The sequence below is a fragment of the Falco rusticolus genome, chromosome 2 (assembly GCF_015220075.1).
Source record: "Falco rusticolus isolate bFalRus1 chromosome 2, bFalRus1.pri, whole genome shotgun sequence".
Classification (NCBI taxonomy): domain Eukaryota; kingdom Metazoa; phylum Chordata; class Aves; order Falconiformes; family Falconidae; genus Falco; species Falco rusticolus.
In genome coordinates, this window is record NC_051188.1 from 65,301,832 (window position 1) to 65,317,466 (window position 15,635).

Genomic DNA, 15,635 nt, shown 5'->3' on the forward strand with positions numbered 1-15,635 from the left:
TGAGGGCAGGGGAGGAAATCTAACAGCTGGAATTGGAAGCTGCTTTGACTGTCCCAGTTGCCCTCTCTGATTCAGCACTCTCGGTTATGTCCTCTTTACCTATTCTGCTCCAAGACGGTTTATTTAGAATCAAGAATTCAGCAGCCACTGCTTCAGCCACAAAATACGTGAGTTCCTTGGTACAAGCAGCCTCTACCAAACTGGGAATTAGCTGATTGTCCTAGCAGCCATGCTTCTGCTGGCAGCCCCAAGGGCCTCATTCTGTGCACATCACTTGGTGCAAGTTTTCGCGCACAGGCTTAGCCCAAGGGAGCTACACAAATGCATAAACATTGCCCAAATACCTAGTGCATTATACATGCAAAACACTTGCATGGTTCTGAGCCCTAATACTCTGTTCAGCCATAAAATTGTCCTTTCTGCTGGAAGAACACAACAGATGAAATTGCTCACTAATGACCTTAGAATGAAATGATACTTACCAAACTGGGGATTATGTATCCAATCCTCTATCAAGAATACAAGGGGAGCTTCAGTACAGTGGAAGTCTCAAGGCAATGTAAATACAAGTGAGACTTACACTGAGCACACTTTAATTCAGCTCAGCTGTTTCTGGGGGAAAGAGCAGGGAAGAGACAACAACTGGGGCCTCTGGCAAGTCCCCTATTAATGTTTGTCTCTGGCGGTGGTCAGGGTCAGAAGATAACTAAGACCACACCATAGCAAAACAAACACAAAAGTCAGAAAAGTAGAGTGGACATCAGGAAGCATCTAGTCCCACACATGGTATCAAAAAGAGACTGATTAGCAGAAGAAATACCATGTGGGCTGACTTAGCCATGCAGGGATTGCATCTGGTCACTGCTTTTAGGCACAAGGCTTATTAGCCTCAACAACACCTGCTGGCTGGTACTCCTCACAGGACACATTATTTGCAGCCGCTGTCAAGAGAAGGGAAGCTTTGTTCTGCTCTTATACCCCTTGTAGATTCACAACCTCTCATCACTCAGGTAACACCCCTGAGGTGCACCGAGTTCTTAATTGATACAAGCAAGCTGATTTCTAACACAAGTGCACTCTCTCTGCACTACATAATTAGCCAACATTTTAAATGTAAGGATAGATATCAAGATAATTCTGATACCCCCTGCCCAAATCTTGTGTAGCTCTGCAAAAACAGTATCCTCTCTCTGAAGGATGCGAAAGTAACCACACAAATGCTTCCAGCTTCCACTTAAATGTGTGCTTTTCTTCCATGTATCTCTTCAGAACAGTACTTGCTTTGTCTCCCACCCGGACCTGAAGAGCAAGAGGTCGCAGCAGTCAAACAACATGATTTATTTCCCAAGCTAACATATCTTGAGCACGAGCCCCAGGGCTCCAGAATTATTTTTCCAAAAGAATAGCTAAGTCCCTCCCTCAGTGTCCCCTCTCTCCCAAAAGCCAGAATTAGTCTGATGGGGCTTCAGTGAGTGCTTTTATTTTGATATAGCAATTAATAAAAAGCAGCAGCATCTGCCTACACAGCCCTCAGGAGTCTTGACAAAATCCTCCAAAAAAAAATACTTTCAGAAATCAAAATCTTTCAGAGCCAAATGAGTTCAGGTTCAACTTCCAGGTTTTGAGTTAAGCTTTCCTTGTAGATTAACCAACCCTATGCTCAGAAGGAATTTTAATCGTGCAAAGAGGAGAAGAAATAATATGGGTCCCCTCCCCAACCCTGCAATGTAGGCTGCACATCTATATGGTCACAACAGAAGCACATGGACAAAACCAGTGTAGTCATTATTTCAGTTTCTTCTGGACTTCAAACAACTGATGGGACATAACTGCTGAGAGCATGATCTTGCAATGACAGAAACAGTGAACCTCTGCTGTAAAATGCAGTTTATCACCTTCCGAGTTGAATAGAAAACCATTTTCAAATCCATCTTCTTCAACAGACTACTAAGCTTAGAACAGTTTTACTAATTTATTTTTAGTTTTGCTATCACAGTGATGAGAAGAGTAGCAGTACAGACATCAACTGTTCTTTAGTTATGAAATGGGGCTTGTTCCGAAGTCACTGTCTCTCATTTTCCTGACAGGATTAGAAATTACAGAGAAAGACCTGTATCAATTTTGAAATCCTTGCTGCAAGCTTTCAGGCACACAAGGGCCTGACTCTGTAGCCTTCTACTCCACATACCCTCTCTTCACACCCCTTTCTCATCTCTTTTCCAGTATATACCCATCACCTTGCTATGCTCTGAAGGGAGGGAAGCTCTACCTCAGCAGCCCCTTCTCAGGAAGCATAGAGCTCTTGCTGCACAGCTTTTTATACACTCCCTACCACCAATACATACATCAATCAATCCCTCTCAGGACGCCTTCTCTAGGATGCTTCTACAACTTGTCACAGAAGAAACAACAACAAAGTCAAGTAAAAACATAAAGAACAGTGCAATGGATTTGAATCTGCAGGCATACTTCCACCTCGACAAAAATTCGCTTGTTCTGAATGCTTACAGAAGCAAGAATAGCACAAAACCAAAACCAAGAAGTTCCCTCTAGGTAGCGTTTCACTCACATACAGCTATCTCGCATACAGCCCTTCCCATTTCAAGGTATCTATTTTTTAATCTCTTTCTATGTGTGTTTTTGCAATGGATATTTTCAGGAGGAGACAGGGAATGAGAAGAGAAGCAAATTACTGTGCAGATCAAGTGGAATGAAAGCAAGTAAGGAAGAGAATCCTTATTTCAAACATGATGAATGGGAACTTCCTCCCCTAGAAAAAGGTTCAAAATTTGCTCACTTTTACATGTTTTACTAAACATCAGAGGCATACTTGCAACTCTAACTCCATACTATCAGATATTTGCAATGATTTCAGTAGATAGTATTAACAGAGAGGAAGAGATTTTGTAAAACATATCTCTGTGTAGAAACACTTTAGTTTCAGGCTGTGTTGCAAAACCTCATGCTTGTTTCTCAATACTTAGGATTCGCTAAAGCAGTTTTGTTTTTGTTTTGGCACCAGTACTTCAGTGGATGAAGTGAAATGCGTGATGAATAATAATGAAACCCCTCAAACCAGAATTCTTTGTGTATGGATTTTTTTTTAACTGCTTTTCTGATTAAAAGTAAGGATTATTAACATGCCACAGACAACTCCACATCCTCTATTTTAAAATGTTTAGAAATACTGGATTCATCCTGCTGCATGAACTGAAGACCAGAGTTCACATTGCCATGTGAGTAGGAAGCAAAATCAGCCAGTACAAAGGAGTACACTTGTTTGTCTCTACTACTAAGCTTTTTCTACTCCTTGGCTAACAGGTTTTATACTATGCTTTGCAGCGTATGTAAAGGGAGTGGGGTAGAGAAGAGAAAGTTTATAAGCCAAATAAAATTTGAATACACTTCAGTCTCCTACTAGACAGAGCTACAAGAAGACAGGCAACTAAGAGCCAAAGTTGGCAGATGCCATGGTAACTTCCTTAGACAATTTATTAAAAATACCTAGTATTATATTGGAACACAGATTTGGCATACAACATGCAGCAGGAAGTACATGGCACAGCAGGCAACATCTAAATCCAAACATACCACTTATGCCCACTGTTATAAGTGCAGGCTGCAGTCCTCCAGACATCCACTGAGCCTAAGCAATTTTTATCTCATGCCACCGTGCAGACACCCAGGACAGTGTTGTGTTAATAGCCACAACCGCCCCTACTACACAGAGAAAAAATACAGTAGTGTGCATTTTCTCAACTCTATGCTCAGAAGAGAGAGACAGATACACAAGCTATAGTTATCATCTTCACTTGACAGTTGCTGGTTTGGCTCAATGAGGCTTACAGGGATTATGATAACTTGAAGCAGCAGCCGCTTGGCCCCTAGTCACCTCCCAAAATATTCTGTAAGATGACACACACAAACAACAGAAGTCACATTACAGCTGCATTTACTTTTTTTTTTTTTTTTTTAATCACTCCAAGCAGCCTGCAACACCAACAATTGTTACTCACATGGGTGGCTTTTCATGTGGATAAACGCTCCCATTCATAAACCCTGCCTTGGGTCTCAAGGCTCACTTCATTCTCCTCCTTTCATTAAGTCTTGCTTCCCTTCCTGGCACCCTTCCCAGCTGTATTACTTCCCTACACAACCATACAGTCCTTGCCTTCAGTAATATTCCTGACCAGGCTGAAGTTGCACTCATACCCATCTTATCCCATTTCCTTAAAGGCTTGGAGTGTTCCAGAATTGCAGCCTATCGATATAGGAAATCAACCCACAATTAAATGTAGTTGAGTGCTGATGATGGCAGACCCTGGTGCAGGCAACACGCTAAGGAGTGAACTGGGAGCATGCAGGAGAGAAGCTGCAGAACATGCTACAGCATCCAGCTCAAGGCCTCTTTACTTAAGGCCTCTGGACTGGGGAAAGCTGTTATTTCAAGGAGGTGAGCTGGCAACATAAGGATATGGAAGTAGCTAATGAACTAACTCAAGATACAACAGCTAATTTTGGCAATGCTGCAACTAAGAGAAACAACTTTGTGTTTAAAATTTGAGGAGTGGCCTGCATCCAAGATGTTATCGGAACATAAGAGAAGTTTAGCTATGCAGCCATGAACTCCAAACACAGGGAAATAAAGGGTTTAAGCAAGCCTAGAATTAAAAAATAACAACATTAAATATGGCAGTAGAATTACCTAAAGTTCTGAAAGCTATTGATTTAATCTGTTTCCTGATCTAATACCTACTAGTAAAATAAAGACACAGCAACCTCTTGTTAAAGAGAACACAACCTCAACTATGAATTTACAGTACATTTCACTATACGCTCACAAGCACACTGCAGCCTTGTAGTTCTCACTTACCTTCACTGAAGACCAAAAAAAAAAAACCAAAAACAAACAAAAAAAAGACTGGGGGCTGGGGAAAGTGCTTCTGGCTTCATTTGCTGTTTCATTCAGGCTTTGATCACTATGTTTAGCACGTGAAAAATTCCTCAGTGGAATAGTGGAGAACTAAATAATCACAGACTCAAGACGCTTGGCTCATCTCTCTAAAGCACACACTGTCAGCCATTTGATTCTTACCGTACGACAGTTTTTGCCTTTATTCATATCCTTGAAACAAATTTAGAGATGTCACATTCCTTCCATTCTTCACCTATGATTTGAGAAGCTGCCTTGACTTCCTGTTGCAGCTGACACTGCCCTTTAAGTGAATGGAAATATTTGATGCAAACAGCAAAGGCAAAGCCAGTCTTAACACCAACAAGCCAAGAAAGTTTATCCTCACAGAAGATCTGTAGCTAGGAACAAGTCCTGGATGGTGGAGCCTGAAGTTTGAAACTACTCATGGGGGAAGCCAAGTAGTTGGTTCAGCAAAGGAAATTTTTAGGCAAAATCCTCGTCAAGCTGTCTACTTGCAGCTCAGAACTAAAGAAGAGTTGCAGATCTGTGCACTTAAAAAAAAACAGTAATTCTCACATGTTCCTTAGGACATAAAAATACTTGAGTCCCTTCATATACATCTGTACTAGGTTATATGGAGCAGATCCAATTCTATTCAGTGCCTTTGTGGATGATGGTAATATAAATGTTGAACAACAAATACAAAACAGAGAGGCGTATAAAATCCTGGCTCTAACTGACCCCTCCCTCATATCTTATGACTTGCATGTGACCTTCTTAGAATTTATTAGAAGCTTGTGCCAAGGAGTTTATGAAAACAGTGCTGCTTGAAGAGTTCAAGATTCTCTTCCTGGGAACCTGGATAGCTTGCTCTGATCAACCCACACGTTCACTGTGCTTGTCCAAAGATCCCCAGAGAAGTCAAATGGCTCTGAAATACCTCACATAAACAGTACTTTTGATTTGCTCTGTGGCTTGCCCCTGCTGTAACCCTTGACTTGTTTCAGTCAAGGTGCTACCAATTTATACTCAACAGCAGCTCTCAAAATCTTCTAGCACAAGGCAGCAGAGCAACCATCCAGTATAACAGAAGCCAAGAGAGGCTGACTGGCAGGAATTAAAGTTCCTGACTGTAATTCACGAGTCCCACAGACTGCTGAACAGAGGAGTCAAGGTTCACCATGCTGCCTGCTCTCAGTTTTAAGATGCAAACTTAGACAAAGGGCTTCAGGCTCACAGAGATTCTCTTCAGAACACTGGTGAGGGCATGGGACTGGCCAATAGGATGTGGTGGTTCAGTTCTGAATGAGACACCTTCTGTTGATTTCAAAAGTTACTGCTCTCAGCTGTCTTCTCATGCCTCTGCTGCAGCCTAATAAAATAAAATTCTGTTGCAGAAGATTAGGACACAGCTCAGGGAGGCAACTTCTTACACTGTCCCAGTATAAAATACGGGAGATCATGACTCAGTCTGAAGGCTCTACCATAGATATCCCAAGGAAGCCAGAACTGGACGTTCATCGAAGTCCCTCTAAGAAGGAGAGAGAACTACTTCCTCTCCCCCATTTGCCAGTTCTACTTAAGTTTTACATCAGGAGACCTGCCTGGAAAAATATACATTTCTGCAGGGCTTAGTAAAAGCTTAATGAAGCTCAACTGAGTAAAAATACAAAAAAAAAAAAAAAAAAGCAAGCACTCCTTGAATTTCCAGGTCCACAAGACAATGTTTCAGCCTGACTTTAATTATAAGCTTCTTCAGGCAGATAAAAAAGTAATTTTACGCAGATATGCTGGAAAAGATAGGCTTCCCCAGGACAAACCTGAATGCGAAGACATTGTTTCAGAGTCAGTAGTGCTAGGGCTGCACGTGAAAACACCTTTCAATTCAGACATTCACACAAACTATCTTATTTCTCATAGGATTTTATACACAAAAATCATTTTTTGAGTTTATTGAAAGATGGGGGAGTTACCAATATGAATGAAAACACAAAAAACTCTTAAATCTTACTTTATAGCAAGCCAGCCCTGTATCAGCCATAAAGCAATAAAGTAGAAAATAGACATGAACAACAGAGTACAGCTAGCGTTCTCTCCTTCAAACTACAGTCAAAGGCTATGTCACCCACTTCAATGCCAGCCACACAGATGCTCAGGCAGGATTTGATTATTTTAGTCATGTATTTGCCTAGCTTCTCATCCCTGCTCCCATCTAACATCGTATATCACAGCTGTGATACCTCAGAAAAAGGGACACAACACATGCTTCACTATTACGTTGGCAACTGCCTGGCAAAGAAGCACCATACATGAAAGCAAGCATTTCTCTGCTGCATACAAATTACATGGGCCTTAGGGCACATAAGCCTCACTTGCCCAGTAATTCACGGTTACTCAATGGGTTGAATCAATTTACAAACAAGCATTAAAGAATGTAACAGCATGACTGGCTCCTCAGCTATGCGCTCATCTTAGTCTAACAAAAAACAATAGGCGACTGCAGTACAGTCTGAAATCATTTGAAAAACATCTTCCTCTGAAAATCTATGCGCTTGTTTTAGTACGTGTAAACACAGCCATAAAAGATTAAGTAGCTGTTTGACTGTGCCTCACTAAATAAAAGCAATTCCTATCCACAGACTAGGAAGACATCCCAGTTTTACCACTCATGTATTTGGGATTTGAAACAGAAATGCAAGGACAGAGAAACACATGTATTAATTCAGAATTCACTTGATACCGACGTCTGTAAGTAAATAGTCAGGAACTGTGAAGAAGCAAGTTTTTCAAAAATAGTACTTGCAAATAGAAGCTTTGAGAGAGAGAGGGCAGACAACCACTGAAGATAAGAATTCAATGGGGGAAGAAATAATGACCAAGGACATCACCTTTAGCCAACTCTTAGAGCAAAGAAAACAGGACTACAAAGTGATTTTGAGAGGTCATCTGGTCCACTGCTGTCCCAAAGCAGGAAGACTCTCCATATTTTGGTTGGGACTGGTTATACAGAACCTATTGAAAGCCTTCGGCAATAGATGTGGAAAAGCCAAGGCAATCTACTCCAGTGCTTCAGAAACTTTAATGACAGGAAGATTTTTCTTCACGATAAACCTTAACCTAAATGTCATTCCCCACTGCAATTTAACTTCATTATTACTTGCAATATCTATACTGGACATGCAAAGCAATTCCCTCCCTCTTAATTTTTTGAGGAGTTTGTTGTTTGGGGATTTTTTGAAATATTTACATAGTTATATCTACTCTCATCCCTCCTCTCTAGGCTAAACAATTCCAATCTTTTAACCATTCCTCACTGGTTATGTTTTTCAGACCTTGATCATTGTGTTGCTCTCCTCTGAATTCACCCCAGTTTATGAAAAGAACTTGGCCCCACAGGAAATCAAAAACCTTCCAGTTCTGCACAGCCTCAGTGTACCCCTTCAGCTTTATAATGATATCTGAAGACAGATGGAATTTTTCCCACTGAAGGAATCATGCTTGTTGCTTATTCCTACTACAAAGAGTTTATTTTCTCAGTAGAAAAATACTTGGATTAATTCATGGAAATTACATCAACTATTCTCATACATCCCTACTCCCCACCTCCCATTTCCCTGCAAGCACAAATGATCATCCAGAAAAAAAAAAAAAAAAAAACAACAACCAACCACTGTGCAACTTCCCAGGAATGAATTTAAATGAGTTACAAAGTCAGTTTTAGAGAAACAACTGGTTCAGGGACACTGCATGTCAGCTATTGGGAGCAAAGAAAAAAAGCATACAGATCAATCTTCACTTTTTTTTTTTTTAAATATAGTACAGTACAAACAGGAAAGTGTTAGCATCACCATTCAAAAACACTCTAATTATATTTAGCCAATTTAAATGCCTCAAGAAACAAAAGTCTTTGTCATACACCCCAGCACACCACATCAGAACATAAAATGAAGAATAGAGACTTAAAGACAACAAAAAGTTATGTGAGAGAACAATTAAAGTGACTTAAGGGAATTAATCCCACTTCAAGGTACTCAGACTCACATTCTTAAATGCATTGGGTACTCCTGAGGGGTTGGGGGTGAAGTCTAGAGCTATCTCCCAAAGAAAATTATTCGCAATAACAAGACAAATAGCAAATTCCTAACTGTATTACTCAACTCTCACTCTTTCCCCACTTTATATCTTAAGATAAATGTTATAAACTTGACTGTTACTTGCTGCTGCTTTCCCCTCAGCTCCCAAAAAAGCGTCATTTGCCAGAGTATACACACATGCCCAGTCTTGCTCCCTGTATTATTTTTGTGTTTGGGGATTTCCAAGAGAAAAGTGTTTTAACTTTTGCTACGTGCTTCTCATTCTGTTTCATTCTACATGGCTTCTACAACCTCACAGGAAGTGTCCAAATTAATCAGACAGGCATCTTATGCTCAAAACCTCTCATTTTAGTTACAGACTCATGACGGGGGGGGGGGGGGGGGGGGGGGGGGGGGGCAGGCGGGAAATATCCCTAACTCCTCCACACCCATGAGAGTAGCTAAATCAATGCAAAATTCTAAGCACGGATAGATGCAAAATCGAATTCAGTGCTCCCTTCTAAGTCGAGATCTAAAAAGCTTAGGGAAGTTCAAAACAAATATAGCAGAAAGAAAGGAGCACTGGCTGCACACTCTCGGTGGCCTTGGTGAAGACATTTTCCCATATATACAGATAGGAATCATGACGTTACTAGTTCTACCACTAGTATTCTTAAAACTGGAAGAAGGATCATATTCATCATCCCCCCCCCCCCCCCCCCCCCCCCCCCCCGACGTTATCTTTGTAACATTAAACAAACACAGTAAGGAAAGAATAAGAAGACTTAACATGTATACATGTATTTGTTACCATAATGACTTCTCCACTATTTTGGTCCTGAAAACCTCCTCCTGGTCCAGGTTTACAGTGCAGTAGCAATCTCTCATCTTGTTTGGCCCCGGATAAGTAGGAAGATTTTTGGCTTCGCCTAAAGACAAGAAAGACAAAACCCAGAAGGATTACATATTAAACCGTTATCCATAAATTAGTCATCTAACAACTAATGCAGTATCAGCAGCAAGGCTAAAGCAAAGCATTAAGTTGTATTTTTCTTCCCAAATGTGAAGTCTCTATTAAACATAGCAGCAGTATTCTGTCTGCAAGGCAGCAGCTCCTGACAGTCACTGGGTTTAGAGCTCAGCAGCAGCCAGCAACAACTCAGTTTGTTGCGTCTGATTTATTCGCATATGTTTGGATGCCTACTGCTTCCTTGCAGGTTTGTGTTTAGGTTTTGATCAGTCCTCCCATAAGATACCAGGAACACAATACACGGTAATAAAGCTTTCTGATACAGCCCATTGATTTTATCCTAAAGGCATTACCAGAACACAGCAAATGAGGACTGACCCCCAGCTCCATCGCTACTCACAGATTTGGAGATGGAAAACAGTCACTTTAGTTACAACCAACAGTCTCACACCACATGCTGGACTTCAAAGCACTTTGATGAGGTAATTGGCACTTATGAAGCTGCCCAAGGTCCTTGCACAAAGATACCATCCAAATCATGAATATTCTTCATAATAAACGTTTGTTTCAAAACTGCAACAACAAACATGTATGTATCCTACATTTAACTGGGGGGGATGGGGACGGAGGATCTAAGGGTAACCAAGAGATTACAAAACACGAGAGTATGAAACAAGAATAAAACCACAGCCTTCCCTCCTATATACTCATTAATAACCAAAAGCTGAGCACTAAATTTCCTTGGCAGATTGATAAAATCAAAACTTTCAGACAGGAAACTGGTAATGCTCCTCATGGCTTTGCTAAAAGCACCTCAGCACTACACGGGTGAGTGATTTAGTTCTAAAGACAGAACTCTCAAAGAATGACTAAATTTAAGTCTACAATGCACGTGATCTTATTTACCTTGACTCTTCCAGTACCCAGAGATTATTAGCACATACCATGGGAACTAGATCATTCTCTCCTGGTAAAAATACAAGGAATAAAACTAAAACTAAAAATAAACGCACAGACCAAGTGAACACAGGTTTGTTTGCCAGCAGAGAAGGGAACTCTAAATGACAGTACAAATATAACTTTTTATCAGATGTCTGCAGCTGAGCTTAAATGCATTTTACTAGACACATGCTTTCCCAGTCTCCAGCTCCCAAATAGCTTTATACTATTAACAGAATCATCTTGCTTCTTTCAGCCCTGTCTTCAGTAAAGACATACTTTTTCCCTTCTGCAGATTTGTTCAACAGCACTCTGATGCACGTGCATCTAAATACTGAAGAACTACAGCAAGGAAAGATTGAGCCAACATGCATCCTTGGCTTTAAAGGAAAAGCATGAAGTGACACAGGACTCCGGATCTTCCTGTCTGTGATCTCTCTCCGGCACACTGGCTAACTGACTCACAACGTGCCCTTGGAAACACCACACAACCGTACTTCTCACAAACCACCTGCACACGGGTGATCATACATGCGTATGTTTTTTAAAGCTGACCACAGAACATAAAGAGACATTGAAAAGGGACGTGAAAACATTGTTTCTGACAGTAATGCCTCACTTCAGAGTTCTTCTAAATAAGCTTGCTCTCAGCTCAGCTGATGCTCCTTGATACCATCCTCCCCACTTCCTTCAGAGTTGTGAGACATTGTATAAAAAAATAAGCTGTCTCCACTGTAATTCGAAGGTGTGACTGGAACCTCTGCTGGCATGCCCAATGCGGCTTTAAACTAAGGTGAAGTGTTAGCAATAGTTTAACTGCAGCAGCTCTAGCCAAAAATAATTGAGGATTATCGATGGCTTGCTCAGCCTGCATTGAAGTCTATCCTGCTCCAGTAAACCTTCAACTTTTATGCGTTAAGTCTGAATTCAAGCAAGTTATAAATCAAAGGTAACAGCCTCACACAGACCTCAGTCTCTGTCGCAGACTCAAGAGCATGTCTGCTCTCCAAGACCAGAGCATCCAAATTTCTCTTGTCTATTCTCACATTGAAGTCACATGAAACCAGCCTCTTTTCTGGATGACCGGGCAGAGCTCCCCAGAGAGACAGTGAGCGTGTCAACAGGAAGTTTCAATAGCAGAACGATAAGCAAGTCTTCCTCTGGGGCTGGCACACTATTCTTGGGGTTCTTCCAAGAGAACAGGACAAAAAATTTTGAGCTCACAATTAAACTAAAAAAAATATGCAGTCTCCCTTTTTCTGCACTCTTCCACTTCCTACTTCAACACAATCATACATATGAAACCAATTCCAGGTTTTACGATCTCAATTCCCAGTTTTCCAATGATATTCACTAAAGTGCTTGAAGTTAATACTTAGTCATGCCAGAGCACTCTGTAAGAACTGTATTTTGAAAACCCAGTTCTCCTCTTTAAGACTTGCAGTAGAAAAGCCCACAACATCAAAACCTAAATATAACGCAAATGAAGACACCATTTAGCATCGCTAGAAAATGACTGCCTGCACAGTCTGTACAGCAAACTAAAGCTCACCACCATCACAGTATTAGAAAGTGAGGCACAGAGGGAAGACAGGGAGAAGACATTTTACAGTAATTTCTTTCTTCGGACTGGAAAAATGCCCTGAAAAGCCACTGAGCCAAGAAAAAGGGATTAACTGACCAACCCAATATATTAATCATGACACTGACTTGAGTAGGAGCTTACAAAAAAAACCCCAAAAAACCCCAACAAAACAAAACAACAAAAACAAACCAAACAAACAAAAAACCCGCAAAAAACAGTTTCCTCCCAACACTGGCAGCAGCCAATGGCTGTTCAGATTCCTCCAGGACTGAGCAGTTCAGAAAGAAAAATTTGTCAACCTTTCAAGCATAGCTGAAGACCCAGCTCTCTAGCCAGACATTTTATGTCAACAAATGCACTCTGTTAAAGCTTCAGTTGCTCTTTAGATTCCTCCAAGACAAAAACGTTCCCTCTGTGGCACTGTTTTGCCATCTACAACGAAGCTGAATAATTTGCTCAGTATTTTTTTGGTTCTAATACTGAAATGAAAAAAAGCAAGCCCAGAACGCTTGATACAGTCATGCAGCATTTCTATATTCCCAACCAGAGCTGATGACATCATTTAATTTGGGCGAGAATTTCATCATTTAACCTATGTGTATAGAAGAGGCATCTTCACCAACTGTATTTTCAAGAGGCAGCTCTGCTTTTTTTCTTTTCCCCCGCTTCGTATTTGTGAAGTACCTGTATGATAGAGAATTTGGAGAGGGTTTGCAGACAAAAGGTCAATACACTCACCTTTAAAACCTTCAGTTTTCCACTTCCGCTAAGAAGAAACAGAAGGTTTCTTAAGATACCTAATGTCTTGACAATTTAAAATACATGAGCGCTCTGTTTTGGAGCATAAGGCTTCTATTTGGAGCCACTGTGGCAAAACAATCAGTTCAAGTCTGCAATAGCTTTTCTTTCTATCCCTGCACTTCTAATATACATGGGTCCTAATTTATCTGTGTGATACACTCAACTTAGCACTAAGAACTTCAACCCTGCAAAGTTGATTTCAGCTATGGAAAAGTTATCATTAGGTATTTTGGACAAGTCTTAAAAAATAAACTATACTCTGAATACATCACTGCCTTGCTATCTTCTCCCCACGAATACTGGGTTACTACAGTTTAAAAATGGACTACTGTGGGAGCACAGACAGCTTAGCTTGAGCTAGGCACAAGGAACGGAACAGGCTGAAAAAAAGAGAAAGGAAAAAACTCAAAACTATATTAATCTTCCTTCTTCCTTCCAATGTTATACATGCCTGGTGAGACACTGGCAATAAAAGAGAAGAAAGAAAAAAGGGCCCTCCTGCATACACAGCAGAGAAGAGCACTGCTTAGCTACTTGGAAGCATAACTGGTAAGAACAAGAAAAACTAGGAATAAACAAATACATATGTATATGTGTACAGTTTCTTAAGGTCTGGCCACCTTAAATTTTTTGAAGCATTTAGTATTTTTAATTGAATGTAGATACTTGGCATTGTGTCATCGTTGCTTTTGACATATTTCCCCAGGTGCAACCTTCTGAAAAGCAGAGAACATACAACAGCCAAGCATTATTTCTACCTTTTGGAACAATATTTGCTGCTCCTGTGCTTCTAAGTATCAGGTCACCAGCACACATCTGCCAAGCCGAGGTGCATTAAGGAAGACTTTGTAATGTGCCAACAAGTTAGCCTGCTGTCTTGTAGCAGCAACATACTTGATTTTATCAGGATGGCATAGGACAGTCATGTCCCAAACTATTTTAGAAAACAAACAAGCAAACAAAAACCTACCTCCCAAAAATAAACCAAATAAAAGCAGCAGAGCTTTCAATGCCACAGCATTTCACTTCAGGGAGCATGCTGAAAGACTTGAGCACAGAAATCAAGTACCTAAAATCTGAAAAGGGCAACAACCCACTTTGTTTCTGCCACAATCAGGAAAACACTCTCCAAACGATCTTATAGTCAAGCATGTCAAGAACAAAACAGAGCAGCAATGTATGTCAAGAATGAAAAGCTTCTCCTGTTCTCCCTTCAGCTCTCTATACCAACAGAGATGCTGGAATTTGAAAAAATTATCTCAAGCACTCCTTTCAAGTTTTCTTGCTTCTGAAAAAGCATTATTCCTTCAACATCCATAGATCAAGCAAAAACAGAAAAAGGAAAATGTGTATACACACAGGGCTCTGATTTTCTATAACAGTTCATGCTTAAAAAGCTCTTCATGCACAAAACGCAGCATATTTGTAAAATATCAAGATGCCATTAGGTCTATAATCAATACTTGAGGTAATTTTAATTGAAACAAAAATACAATACCACTCAATCTCAATTAAAACATGCAAAAATACCCAGAAGCACATTAACTTTTGTGCCTATACATAAATTTAGATTGAACAGAAACGGCAGCATTAATGTTCAACGTTGAGAAAGTAGTTTGGGGGGTTTTTGCAAGGTGTGCATTTTGGGGGTGAGTTGAGGACAAGGGGAGGGGTACAGCTGCAATACCTCAAAAGGGATATACTGAAAAAGTAATCCCTTTAAATATTAAAATGGTCATAGTCAGCAAACTTCTATTCACATCAGAAACCAACTCTGTTATTAAACAGCCAGTGTGTTAATTATGTGCAATTAACATAATGTCTAAAAGCAGAATACAGAGGTACATTTGTCTATAACTCCTATATGTAGATATACCGTATGTACCTCTCAGAATGGAAAATTTAAATTCAGTTTTGCCTTTCCAAATAGGAAAAGGCAATAAAACCAAACAAAACCAAAACCAAGCAAACAAAAGTGAAGTTCCAAGAACCAGTGTACCCAGCCTGCAACTACAGAGTTATTTATATAAGTAGCTTAGTGTTCTTGTGTGCTTTTGTAGTAACCTAAAAACAATAAACACCTTCTAGGCAACACATGCAGTGTCAAAAATGTTGTCTTTCCTCCTATGTATACAGCTCACAGAGCCTAAAAATAAGAAAAATACATGAAATTTATAAATGGCTATTAAAGAAAATAGATACATTTAAAATATAAGATTTCTTTTAAAACAGATGTGGCTGGAAACACTATTTGTCCAACAATCTCTCTTTGCTTTTACCATAGGTATTTATCTGTGCATACACACAGGCACACTTTGCTCTCATGGAGAGACAGATTGCGTTAGATTTCTA

The 15,635-nt window shown here is 40.2% G+C and overlaps 1 protein-coding gene across 4 annotated transcripts in view; it reads right to left on the reverse strand.

The window, feature by feature from the left end:
• The window catches only part of RASA3 (RAS p21 protein activator 3), a 134,717-nt gene that overhangs the window by 84,217 nt on the left and 34,865 nt on the right, over nt 1-15,635 (reverse strand). For all 4 annotated transcript variants that reach the window (XR_005102601.1, XR_005102602.1, XM_037377159.1 and 1 more), the window contains exon 2: nt 9,800-9,917. Coding sequence is in view for 2 of the 4 variants with exons in the window: in XM_037377159.1 (XP_037233056.1) it covers nt 9,800-9,917 (118 nt within the window). In the remaining 2 variants the exon portion in view is untranslated. The remainder of the gene's footprint in view (nt 1-9,799; nt 9,918-15,635) is intronic.